General features: G+C 40.8%; 1 protein-coding gene across 6 annotated transcripts in view; it reads right to left on the bottom strand.

Annotated features, from left to right (window-relative positions):
* Nucleotides 1-14,201, bottom strand: part of SUGCT (succinyl-CoA:glutarate-CoA transferase) — a 747,074-nt gene that overhangs the window by 557,603 nt on the left and 175,270 nt on the right. For all 6 annotated transcript variants that reach the window (XM_042914509.1, XM_042914495.1, XM_042914503.1 and 3 more), the window contains one exon: nucleotides 5,377-5,472. In XM_042914509.1, coding sequence (XP_042770443.1) covers nucleotides 5,377-5,472 — 96 coding nt within the window. The remainder of the gene's footprint in view (nucleotides 1-5,376; nucleotides 5,473-14,201) is intronic.

The following is a 14,201-nucleotide window of genomic DNA, read 5'->3' on the forward strand; positions in this document are numbered from 1 at the left end:
GGAAAGGGACAATTCATTCATTGTGACAGGAGGGAATGAAGTGAACCATAGATGGGAACACATTCAGGAGCTGGGGAGGCATGGCAAAGAAAAGATGAAATAGTTCTTTTCCAATCGCATCAATTTTCAGTGAAATAAGAGACCATCTTTGGCTAAGGATGAGGAGATGGGGGAAGGTCTGAGGACAGAGATGTGAAATGGTCATCTCAGAGAGAGAAAATAAATATGTAAATAGTGTGCCAGGATTGTGGGTAAGGATGAGGGACCACTTGAGAAAAATGGTGGTGAATGGAGAGGGAGCTTGTCAACATGGTAGCTGTGTTTTCCTCTAGCCATATTCGCTACTTGAGTGTGGGCGCAGATTGAAAGGAGCATTAAGTCTAATCAGCAGTGGGCTTTTGCCACTTGAATACAAAGGAGACGGTATAGTTACCAATAAGAATATAGTCATTTATTACTCATAGTGCAGCATCAATATCACCTGGAATCAGACAATGCATCTTACGATTTCTATGTAGAGATTCATATGCATGTTAAAGCTTGAGAAATACCTGAGTGGTAGTCAAGTGCAAACAGGAAAAGATCATTAAGGGCCATGGGACGCTAAAGAAATGAGATGCCAGGATGTTGCTTGGGTCATCTAAGTGGATTGTAAAGCCACCAAGACTGTTAACAGAAGAAATAACTGGGTCAAAGGAAGAGATGAACGGAGCCATGTGAGAATAATTGTGCGGGTGATAACACATAGCCTGGAAGGCTTGGAGTCCTGGTGGTGATTGAGGCAAATGTGTAAAGGATGATGGGATTGGTGTTCTTTTAAGGGAAGGAGGTAATTGTGGTTGTCTCATTCCCCAGATTGGTCTCTGTGGCAGTACATACTAATCATGAAGGCAATGCTGTAGCTGAAGAGATTGTGGGTTTTTCCCACAAGGAAGCACATAGAACTCTGTGAGCATCCCCAAGTCCTGCTGGTAGTATGGACTGGGAGAGAGATGGTCTTATCAGGAATCCAGAGGGAGCTCAGTGGGCTTCTGTTAGATCCATATACCAGCATGCTCCTTAGGGCACAGTAGCAATACATTGTTAAGCATTTAGGGCAGATATGGCCACCCAAAGATCTGTGCTTGCACTACAGAGCACAATAATTCTGTATAAGAGTAGAGAAGTTCGTTGGTCTCCGAAAAGAAGAGGGGAGAGAAAGAGGAACAGAAAAGATGGGGAGATTCTTATGCTATTCAAGATAGTGAAACTCCCCAGTAGCAGCCAAAAGATATGGTTAAGACAGGTGAGACTTCCTGTCAGAGACTGTATAAGTTTCATCTATAAAATCTCCCCCTTTTCCTTGAAAATGTTCAGTATAGTCTCCTCTCTTCATGAGTATATGTGTGAATGAATCTTCTGGAGAGAGGGAGAGGGGTCAGTAAGGATCATGAGCCTGGAAACCAGAGGGGAACATACAAATACAGGCTCCTAGCATGTTGAAGAAATATGGGAGAGACTTTTGGATACACTTGGGTTATGAAATTAGGGGGATTATGATGTTAAGCATGTATGTAAAGTGCAGTGGCCCCACTGATAACCATATTACACAATAAAACATATTCTTTTTGAAGACCAGCCAATTGCTTTCTCTGCACTCTTCTCTCCCATCCCCCAAAACCCTCCTGTCTTTATAAATATAAATGTTTGAAGGGCTGAGAAACACTGGACTAATACCAATGCATTAAAAATCATCAGCATCGCATCAGCATTATGTAATTATTAACCCCTTGGGCTAGGTGTTTCTCAGAGGCAAGGCCCAATGGTAATGGTAACAAAAGAAACACTGAAATCCACTTTTTAAAAATCTGAATTCTCAGAAAAGCACCCACCAAATCTATTCAACAAGTAGCAGAATGACTATCTCAATTCTGTCTACTTTTGTTTGGTTTACTCATTTTCAGAAAGTTGGCAGTTGAAGAATAGGGAAGAATGAACACAAGTGGATAATCAACCCGAGAAGTTCAGGATTGAGGGTACATAAAATAACACACAAATGAAGGATCCTTACTTTTCAGAAATTTACATTCCATGCATTCAAGGTCTGTGATCTTTCAGATAGGGTTCAACAAGAATTAAGCAGAGTGAGCAGGGTGCCTAACTAATTCCTGAGACCATTGGGGTCTTCCATTATAGACTTTCAGCTCCAAACGCAGACAACTCAAATTAGATGCAAAGCTATAATTATTCTAGAAAACTGAATTATAATTATCCTGGCACTCACCCATAAAAATATTTCCCAAATCTATTTTAAAAATTAAAAACAGACCAAGGTCTAGAAACATATCTAGGATCCATCTTAATATGCTGGTTTCATTCAAGCTGAATTTGCATTTGTTCCTTAATCACAGTGCTGAACCGGTCCTCTACCAAGAAAAAACAGATGAATTCTGAGTTCCTGAGGAAAGATCCTAGTAGATCTTCTCTTATTTCTTACAGATAATAAAGCTGCAATCAACTAGATCAAATAAGCACAGTATCCACTTTATGTGACTGGGACAATTCTGGCAGGAAAAGTACATTTCTGTCTTCAAAGAATATATACACATGCACACACAGAGTCTCCCATATCCTTTACCTACTCTAGTAAAAGCCAAAAGTTTCTAAATTTCTTTTTACCTCACAGTAAAATAATTGACAGCATACTCAAGACTCCTGAGCACAGGAAGGACAGCCAAGGTCTATACAAAACTTTTTTTTTTTTTAATGTTTATTTATTTTTGAGAGAGACAGAGAACGAGTGGGGTAGGGGCTGAGAGAGAGAGAGGGAGACACAAAATTGGAAGTGGGCTCCAGGCTCTGAGCTGTCAGTCCAGAGCCCCAAGTGGGGCCGAACTCAAGAACCGTGAGATCATGACCTGAGCCAAAGTCAGACGCTTAACTGACTGAGCCCCCCAGGCACCCCAATATACAAAACTTTTTCAAAAGACATTCTATTTTTTCTGGGGCGCCTGGGTAGTTCAGTTGGTTAAGCGTCCGACTTCAGTTCAGGTCATGATCTCACGGTTTGTGAGTTCAAGCCTCGCATCAGGCTCACTGCTGTCAGCACAGAGCCTGCTTCAGATTCTCGGTCTCCTTCTCCCTCTGCCCTTCCCCACCACCCCCTCTCAAAAATAAATAAATAAAACATTAAAAATATATATCTTTAAAAGACATTCCATTTTTTAAAAAAATAATCAAAAAATAAACTGTAAACCTTACACTACAACACAGTGAACACATCCCTATGTGATATGATTTGGAATTATACTATAAAGCCTTCCGAGTCAAAAATGCTTTCTCCACACACCAAAAACTAAAAATACGCCTTCCATTATTAGTGATGAACTCCCACAGGTTCCAACATTTCCCTCTGCTAAAATGCCTTTGAGATGGATCTCCACAGTCAGTGATAAGTATCAATTAGTTGATGGCAACCTTTCAGCCATGAGCAAGTTTGACGGAGAGGGTATGGTTTGGAATAGAAGAAGCAACTGGAACCACAGCACTCTCCTGTCAAAGGTAGCAGGATCTGAAAGACTAGTCAACAAGGAGCAGATCAGAGTTGGGATTCATCTATTCAATACAGGTATCAAATTCCTTTTTTTTTTTTTAACACTTATTTATTTTGAGAGAGAGAGAGAGAGAGACAGAGGGTGAGCAGGGGAGAAGCAGAGAGAGAGGGAGACACAGAATCGGAAGCAGGTTCCAGGCTCTGAGCTGTCAGCATGGAGCCCGACTCAGGGCTTGAATTCATGAGTGGTGAGATCATGACCTAAGCTGAAGTCGGACGCTTAACCAACTGAGCCACCCAGACGCCCCAGGTATCAAGTTGCCTATCAGAGAAGTGAGAAGGCTGAATTTGATGATCTCTAAAAAGTTCAAAAATGCAGCTTTTGGTAGGTCTGGCTAGAAGTTTAGCCACAGAGGGCTAAGAAGTAGGGAACCCAAATGTCACTAACAGTGGTCATAAAAGCACTGCTAAAGAAAAAAGGGGAGGCACTCAAGAAAATGTCTTCAGGGGTACCTGGGTGGCTCAGACAGTTAAGTATCAGACTCTTGGTTTTGGCTCAGGTCATGATCTCACAGTTCATGAGACTGAGCCCCATGTCAGGCTCTGTGCTAACAGTGTGGAGCCTACTTGGGATTTTCTTTCTTTCTCTCTCTCTCTCTCTCTCTCTCTCTCTCTCCCTCTCCCTCTGCCCGTCTTCAGCTCACACTGTCTCTGTTTCTCTCAAAATAAATAAATAAAAACTTAAAAAGGAAAAAAGAAAAGAAAAGAAAATGTCTCCACTACTGTAGTTACGCCAAAAGGCACTTCTACAAGGAAATCATAGTAACGCCTCAGGGACAAGGAGAAGATACACAGAAATAGAAAGCGAAAAATTCCAGATTCACATTGGGTCACTGAATTGCTCAAATTGGTATTAAAAGAAATGGAAAAGAAGCTAGTTTTGCTGAAGGAAATAATGTTCTTAAAACTAAAAGGATGAGTAGCAGTTGTTGATGGATTGATTTCCTGGTAAATGCAAAATGCGGACTTCTGCATGCTCTGTCAAGGCCATTAGCACTGAAATGGCTACAGTAAACTTCACTCCTTCATTCAATAGATATTTACATGGTGCCTAGTCCATACTTCTGCTGGATGTGAGAAAGGATATGGTGATGAAAAAGACACCTCTATCTCTTAAACGTATTAGAGAAGATATAACAAATATATTAGTAAATACAATGAGAAATGATACTACGAAGCTAAGCAAAGGTTAAGGGTTTGGAAGAAGAGTTAGTTTCTGTTCTTATTTTATTTGTGAAAGATCACAATTCCTTCACATATTCATTCACACTAGCCAACATCAAGAATTTCTAAGGACAAGTTTAGACACTTAATAAAGAACAGCAGTTCCTGAACCATCTGCTTTGCTCTGAAAATAAAGATCCGTCACACGCGAGTTTTCATTTTACTCCAACCCTGTGAGAATATTATTGTCAGCTGGGGTAGGTAACATTTGGTTTATAACTGACATGGTGAACAAACCATGCTTTATAAAATGGCTACAATCAGTGTTTCTTTGGGGTGAAAAAAACACAAACCATCATGTGTGGCCAAAAGTCACTCACTTTCAGCAAGTTCCTTTGATCCATTTAAGTGTCCTGTTACTAATCTTCTGATGAAGAAATGTGCAAAACACAGAATTTAAAGTGAACAACAGAACCTTGTTATAGTCAGACAAAGATACATAACAGAGTATCCTGAAAGGTTTTTTTTTTTCTTAGCAAGGGAAATAATTTCCCAAATTCATATCATACGAAACTGCAGATTACAGTTGCCCAACTCTATGTTGTATGTATTATTCTTACCTGGTAAGGAACAATACTGCCATGAGCTGTGCCCCATCGTTCTGCTTCCTTTTGGGCAATCAGATAATTAGCAGCTACCTGGGTCAGACAGGCCACCTACCAGAGGAGGGGGGAAAAAAGGTAGTTAACCCACAATTACGAACAGAAGGTTATACTGTGAAAGTTCTCATTTGAGTTCATTTCATGTCAGGGCAGAAGAAAGTAAAAGAGAGAAGAAACTCCAAATAGGTTAGAAAATACACAGGAGGGATGCCTGGGTGGCTCAGTTGGTTACATGTCCGACTTTGGCTCAGGTCATGATCTTGAGGTTCCTGAGTTCGAGCCCCACATCGGGCTCTGTGCTGACAGCTCAGAGCCTGGAGCCTGCTTCCGATTCTGTGTCTCCCTCTCTCTCTCTGCCCCTCCCCAACTTGTGCTCTCTCTGTCTCTCAAAAATAAATAAAAACATTTAAAAAATAAAGAAAATACACAGGCCACCATGCCTTCATCACGCAAAGAAAGATAGAACGGTATTACATTATTGCCTGAGACTAAGTATGAATAACATTCAGCTCCCAGAAAGATCACTGGAGGACAGGGGTGCCTGGGTGGCTCAAATCGGTTTAAGCATCCAACTCTTGGTTTTGCCTCACCACAGTTTCATGGGTTTGAGCCCCACATTGGACTCTGTGCTGACAGCGCAAGGCCTGCTTGGGATTCTCTCTCAGCCCCTCCCTTTCTCATGCTGTCTCTGTATCTCTCAAAATAAATAAATTAACTTAAAAAATAAAATTTAAAGATCAACTGAGGATGGAGGTCGACCCAGTAGATGAAACCCTGGTCCAGCCTTTAGCATCAAAACCACATCAAAATACATCAGCATCTAGTACATTCCTTTCCCCTCCTCACCCGTGTCCTTTTGCTTTCTGTCAGGATGACAAAAAGAAGAGCTGGTGTCATCCCTGAGCAGCTGAACCAGCCATGAGCCAGGTTCCTCTAAAGTTCTCATTTCATGAAAAAAATAACAATAATAAACCTCTACTTTGTTTCAATCAGTTCAGCTGCCCAAAGCATTCTTACTGACACAGAGAATCAAAATTATTTGACTTTTTGAAATTCCCCGTGAATTGTCCTCATTTAAACAAAAACTGCTGTACCTCTCTCAAATTAGTCCTAACCCCATACCTTCATTATTATACCTATTTCAGGTTTCAAAAGCCTTAGATCTCTTAAAGGGATCATCTAAAACCTTAGGGTCAGCTTCTGACTCTTGCAGTATTTCATACACATATCTTGAAAACCTACAATGATTCAATAGCATAGTAGGATAACATGAGGATAATGACTTGATTCCCGATGACCCGCCACGAGGAGCCTGTGTTCTCACGAATACCCATGCCCCCAAGGGCTGTGAACTATGGAAAGGCAACCGAATAAAAATTTTCCAAAGTTTCCAGAAAAAAAAAGCTTCTGGCCCCATAACATAATCAGGATATTCCACATATACCATGGGTTTATTTTCCCCATTCTGGATCATCAGGTGTGACTGGGAATCTCCCAAGCCAGTAAGTTGAACATATCCCAAACTAAGTCTGGCTCCTGGAACAACTCAGGGGTGGTTTTTCAGGGCTCCGTGCCACGACCTGTCATTGCCCTCTCCCTGGCATGGCTTCTTGCCTCCCTCAAGGCCTATCAAGAGGGCTCGGCCTGGATGAATCTCCTTACAGCAGCAGACATTCTCCTTTACTTTATTCTTGGGATTTACACTCACTTTTATGTTCATTTACTGCTCTGTTGAAATTGGAACTGCCTTATGGCAGCTGGTTCGGCTGTACTGCCCAGGTGGCAAAACTAATAAACTTTGAGTCATCCACTTCTGGACCTCCATCTGGTCTCGGGCATTTGAACCATGGAGCATTCCAGGGCTGCCTGGGGCTGCCTCGTGCTAATCACCATTTCACAGATCACTTCTGTGTCTTTCAAAATGGAAAATCAAATCAACATTTTGTAGTCAAAAAAATGCACTGGATAGGAAGTCCAGTTTCATGATTTTGCATCTCTGTAAACTCTAAGAGGTTGTACGGCTGTAGGTATTTAACTACTTTGACCTTCAGACACATTCTCTATAAAATCTTGGGCATTTGGCCAAAATGGGTGCTTTTCGATCTTTTTAAAAAAAGGGGGGGGGGGGGGGGAAGCAGAACTCCTGTACCAAACCACATAATGCACAAAATCCTAATGTGTGAGGAAGTAACCCCCAGTGTTCTGGTTGAAGCGGAAGCAGGCCTACAATGTCACCCGGGGCAGCATAAACACAGAACTCAATTTGCAAATAGTAAATGGTCTTAAATTTGCTTCCTAGGTCTATACTTCTGACTCTTATTCTTCTTAACAGTCTGGCAGATAAAAATGATACCAGGGATGCAATTGTAGTCATTTTCCCATTAAAGCTCTTCCTGAAATTGGGTAAATTCTCTCAAGTCTGAGGTTTTTCTATAAGAAAGGTTTTTCTTTGATCTAACTATATATGAGAGATGGGGGGAGGAGGTTGTTCTTCTCAAATAAATTCTGGTAAAAGTCACTCTCCAAGTTGCTCTGGTGCTACTGAAGGCCAAGGATTCACATTAATAAAGGTAATTCTCTGCAAGCAAAGAATCATAAGAGGCTTGGTATTTCCACTCTTTTAATTTCAAAGTCAACTGAGAGTCAATAGACCAACATCAGCAATAGCTGCAAGAGGTAGTGAACTGACTGGATGATCACAGGTTAACCTGAAAATCCTAGATTGATCTGACATGGTTGCCAGGAGGATGTATGGGCTGGATTCTAGGCTGGAGATGAGCCCGACTACCTCCTTTCTTGCCCATGACCTCTTTCTCTCATCTCAATTTTGACTTCTGTGTTTCTGACCCTACCTTGCTAAGCTATATCTTTGATAACTATTTAGTAAAAGCAGAGTTATTTAGAGTAAGTTTGAATGAAGAGTCAAAACTCATCTCACCAACTGTTTCTAAATGGGATGCCCTATCAGTTTCTTGCACACAACAATAACTCATGAAAACAAAAGAGCATTTCAGGACTAACAGCCTCTCACTGGGCAGAAAGGTTAGATAAGATTTTAAGCCACTGCCACCCAAAAACAAAGTGTGATTTGTCAGTAACTATTCAGAGGCAAATTTGGGGGAAAAATGAATTCTATTTAAAAAAAAAAAAAGGGAGCGACAGGGCTAAATTTAGCAACCCAGTGTTTAAAAGGGGCATTGCAAAACTAAGAGTAATCTACTATTTGCAATGAAGTATTTTAAGGCAGGAGAAGGGGGAGAAAGTCAACAGCTATGACGTGATTATGTATGAAAAATCAGAGGCTTCCTGGCAATTAATGACAAATTTTCCACAAATCAAGAGAATGCAGGATGTGACTTTTAGGTTAATAACTACATACTGTATATCCATTCTAAATATTGCATTAGATCATTATTTACATCCCCTAAACTTAGGGCCATTATTTCATCATGTGGACGCTATATAATTTACTCAGAATGTTGCCTTTATATGGTTTCATCTGAACAAAAAAGCCAACTTTGGTTTAATAATAATCATTCTGACAGAAAAACTATTATTTTAGATAACATAGTGGGTCCTGGTATTGTGTGTCTAACCAGAAAACCAATGGCATGGTCAAAGTGGCTCTCAAAGGGCACAGCCCCAAAAGACATGAGGAAGAATACACCCAATTATTTCCCAAAGCAGCCCCATGGGGTCTGTCACCATGTTTCACTTCTACCGAATGAGGATCAAACTGCAATAATAGAATTTTTCATCTCCAAAAAACCAAGTATGATGGGAAAAGTGGGGAAAACAATACTGGGATTGGGGTCCATTGCATCACAACTGGTCAATTTTTCCCTCCTGCTCCCTTGCACATATTCTGGCCTCCAACTAAGCTGGGCTAAACACCAATCATGCTTCACTTCTGCACCTGCCCATCTTTCCAACCATTCTTCAAAGTCCATTGCAATGTCACCATTTCCACTAAGTATCCTCTCATCACCCAAGCAAACAAATATTTCCCCTGCCTCTGAACAAACACAACCCCTTAATCTGCCTAACTCCAGCTGCCCTTTCACAGTCCACCTTATACAACTACACTTATAAGATGGCAAAGCTAAGAAAACCTAGATCAGTGGTTCCTAAACCTACCTGTGCATCATAGTCACCTGTAGAATTCCTGGACCCACCACCCCCCCGCCCCGGACCTACTGAATCAGACTCTCCAGGGATGGGGTCTGGGAAAAACATAATTTAACCAATGTAACCAGATTTGAGAACCAAAGCCTCAGGGAAATCTAGCCTAATCTCTTAAGGTTAGAGATGGATAAATAAAGGAACAGAGAAGGAAATAACTTACTTGAAGTCACACAGCTGGCTAATGACAGAACTTTAAACTACTCTAACTACAGTGTCCTCCTCCAACCTAATAACTTATTATCCATAGCTTATCCTATCCCTCCTTTTAAACTGGGAACTATTTCAGGGTAAGAACTGTTTGCTACAAACCCTTCATATATTCTCCCAGCACCTAACATAGAATTTCCACACTATTTTTTTAATGTTTATTTTTGAGAGAGAAAGAGCGTGTGAGCAAGGGAGGGGCAGAGAAAGAGGGGGACAGAGGATCCAAAGCAGGCTCTGTGCTGACAGCAGTGAGCCCGATGTGGGGCTCCAAGTCATAAACCGCAGATCCTGACCTGAGCTGTAGCTGGATGCTTAATCCATCCACTGAGCCACCCAGGCGCTTCCACGCACTAATTTTTTTAACGCGTGAATGGAAACAGTAAGTATTAGTTTATTTACTCAACAAATACTGAGTGCTGCTTTGTGTAAGGTATTATGTCAGCTACTGGGTACAAAAGTAAATAAAAAGACACAGTCCTGCTCTCTTTGGACTTAAGAATAGTGGAGAAGACAACTAAACAGTTATAGGAACTTGCACGGGGAGAACTTTAAAAACAAAGAGAATATCATGTGGGCAAGCCCTAAGGCAAGAAAGAGAGTGGCATACAGGGGAAAAAAAATCTGAAAGTAGATGCATATAACTGAAGCATGACAGGAAAGAGACAGGAAATGAAATTAGAGGTGGACAGATCCTGCCGGCCCCTGAAGGAGTCATTCTCTGCACATCTTTCAGAATGATCATTTTATTTTATTTTATTTTATTTTATTTTATTTTATTTTGTTTGTTTGTAATTGATCTCTACACCCAACGTGGGGCTCAAACTCACAACCCCAAGATCACAAGTCTCATGCTCCACCGACTGAGCCAGCCAGGTGCCCCTCAGAATGATAGTTTTAAAATCAAGAATTATATTATATCATCCTTCTACTTAAAACTCATAGGGCTTCCCACTGCATTTGGAATTAAACCCAAAGAATGGACTGAAAAGAGACAAGAGAGAAAAGGGACCAGTTACAGATACTGTGAAGGTCCAGGCATAAGCCTATGACCGCTCAGACTAAGTTCGTGGCAGTGGAAATGGCCAAATGAATGGATTTAAGATCTCCTTTAGGGATAGAATGGACAGAACATGTAAAAGACTGTATGGGAAGGGGATGGCAGATAAAATGGTGAGGAAGAGGAGGGAGCTACACATAACTCCCAGGTTTCTGGCTGAATATCTGGGTAGGCTATGAAGGCACTAACAGAAATAAGCAAATCCAAGAGAGGAAGGAGGTGAAGGGAAAGGAAAACAAGAACCCTCCTTTGCATATGTTGCATTGGAGATGCATGCAAGACAATCATTGGGGCTGCAGTCATCAGCATATAGAAAGTATATAAAGTCATTCCCTAAGGGAAAATAGGGAGAGAAAATTAGAGAAGAAACCAGGAACAAGGTAAAACAAAAGAAGATAAGTCTCCATGCCAAAAATAGCCTCTAATCAGAGGTATGAATGATGATGCAATTCAAACCACCAGCACCAATTTACCCCAAAATAGGGAGTAGGTGAAATAAACTATGATATTTAAACATAACAGGAGATAAAAGTAGGCATTTAAAATGGTGCAACAGAAGAAGATAGTACCATGTGAGGAAATGTTTATAATTTTTTTAACTTTTTATTTTAGAACGGTTTTAGAGTTACAGAAAACTTACCAAAATAGTAATGAGTTCCCATATACTCCACACCCAGTTCCTCTATTATTTTTATTTCTTTTCTCTGCTGATTTAATTTCTTATTTATTTTTTAGCTGACACAATGTTACATTGGTTTCAGGTGTACCACCTAGAGACTCAACTTCTCTAGACGTTATGCTGTGCTCAGCACAAGTGTGGCTCCCATCAGGCTTCCTTCAACGCCATCCCAGTACCATTCACTATATTCCCTATGCTGCGCCTTTTATTCCCTTGACTGTTCATTCCAATGCTCCTATTAATTAGCCTCTTACCCCAGTGTGATACATATTTTACAATGAAAGAGCCAATATTGACACATTGTTATTAATTAAAGTCCGTGTGTTCAGATTTTCTTCATTTAAAAAAAAATATTTTTAATGTTTGTTTACTTTTGAGAGAGAGAGAGACAGAACTTATTCTTTTTGAAGCAGGCTCCAGGCTCTGAGCTGTCAGCACAGACCCAGGACGCAGGGCTCAAACACACAAACCGTGAGATCATGACCTGAGCCCAAGTTGGATGCTTAACCGGCTGAGCCACCCAGGTGCCTCAGATTTCCTTCATTTTTAATGTTCTTTTCAGCTCCAAGATCCTATTCAGGATACCTATCACATTCTATTTGGTGGTTGCTTCCGTAGGCTCCTCTTGATTGTAACAATTGATCATACATTCCTTCTTTCTGAGGACCTGGACAGCTTTGAGGAGTACAGATCAGGTATTTTGGAGACTGCTCCTCAATAGAGATTTTTCTTCTATTTTTCTCATAATTAGAGAATTATGGGTTGGTCTTTGGGAATTTGGACTTTTTGGAAGAAAGCTCACAAAAGTAAAGGGCCATTTTCGTCCATCTTATCAAAGGTACAAACTATCCATACGACTTAACATTGTTGGTGTTGACCTCCATCACCTGCCTGAGGTGGTGGCTATCAGGTATCTCCACTGTAAAATCATTCTTTTTTTTCTCCCCCTTTCCACAATGAAATCTTTGGGGGTGAGGAGTTATGCTCCTCCTTTTCAAGGATGAACTGTCCACATAAATTATTTTGAATTCTGCATAGGATATTTGTCTCTTCTCTCCTATTTATTTATTCAGTCATTTATTTATATCAGCACAGAGTCCTAGGTATTTATTTTATACTTTGGGTTATAATCCAATATGACTCTATTTTGTTGCTCAAATCATTCTTTTTTGGCCACTGGGAGCTCTTTCAGTTGGCTCCTTTGACACACACCCCATCATGGTGAGGTTTTTGTTTTTAAGCACTTCTTTTTTTGTGGCACTACAGGATACTCCAGGATCATCTCTAGAAGTCCTGTTCCAGGCTTACAAGAAAGCATAAAAAGAAGGGGGATCAAAAGGTAAGTAAAGGGAATGTCTATTTATATATTATGTTAATATATTATATATAATATTTATTTAAGTGTCAACCAGTGCCTCATTCATTCATTTATTCAAAAATCTTGACATCACACCTACTATGTGCCAGGAACTGTTCAAGGCACAGGGGAAATAGGAGTGAATAAGACAGACATGGTTGCACTGTCATGAAGCTTACATTCCAGGGTCAGCTACATTCAGGCATAAAAAAACAGGAGGATATCAAGAAATGATAGATAGAAATGATTTTCTAGACCAGCAGGTTAGAAAAGTCTCTTTGAAGAGGTTAACACTAGGGGCACCTGGGTCACTCAGTCGGTTAAGCGTCCAACTTCGGCTCAGGTCATGATCTTGCAGTTCAGGTCATGATCTCCCAGTTCTTGCGGGTTCGAGCCCCGCATGGGGCTCTGTGCTGACAGCTGGAAGCCTGGAGCCTGATTCCGATTCTGTGTCTCCCTCTCTCTCTGCCCCTCCCCCACTTGTGCTCTGTCTCTCTCTGTCTCTCAAAAATAAATAAATGTAAAAATAAAAAATTTTTTGAAGATGTTAACACTTAACTGGAGACCTGTAGAAAGCATGTGAAAATCTAGGGGAATCTTTCTAGGCAACCACATCAACAACTAAAAGACTTTCTTGCGGTAAAAAATTTACCATATTTCAGAACAAAAATAAGGTCACTGGAGCAGGAACGTAGTAGGTAAAAAAGGCAATAGTATAAGATGGGGTTAAGGAGGGGGGCGCCTGGGTGGCTCAGTCAGTTAAGCGTTGGACTCTTGATTTCAGCTTAGGTCATGATCTCACGGTTTGTGAGTTCAAGCCCCCGTGTCAGGCTCTGTGCTGACAGTGTGGAGCCTGCTTGGTATTCTCTCTTTCTCTGCCCCTACCCTGCTCATGCACTCTCTCTCCCGATTCTCTCTCTCAGAATAAATAAATAAACTTAAAAAAAAAAAAAAAAAAGATGGAGTTAAAGAGGGAAGCAAGCACCAGAACATGTAGGTATTGCAGGCCTGAGTAAGGACCTAGAATATCATTCTAAGTGTCATGGGAAGCCATTGATTTATAATAATTAGATCATCTGGCTGTTATATGGAGTATTAAGGGGGAATGAATGAAACCAAATGATCTCACATGACGTTGGTATTACAGCCTCTATTTTACAGATGAAAAAACTACGCCTAGGCAGATTAGGTGTCTCGTCTAGGTCACACAGTGAGTTGCTGAATGGCAAATCTATGACTCACTCGCAGGTCAGTCTAATCTCCAGCCCATAGGGCTAAGGAGGGAACGCATTCAGGAG

This window comes from Panthera leo, chromosome A2 (genome assembly GCF_018350215.1).
Source record: "Panthera leo isolate Ple1 chromosome A2, P.leo_Ple1_pat1.1, whole genome shotgun sequence".
NCBI classification, from domain to species: domain Eukaryota; kingdom Metazoa; phylum Chordata; class Mammalia; order Carnivora; family Felidae; genus Panthera; species Panthera leo.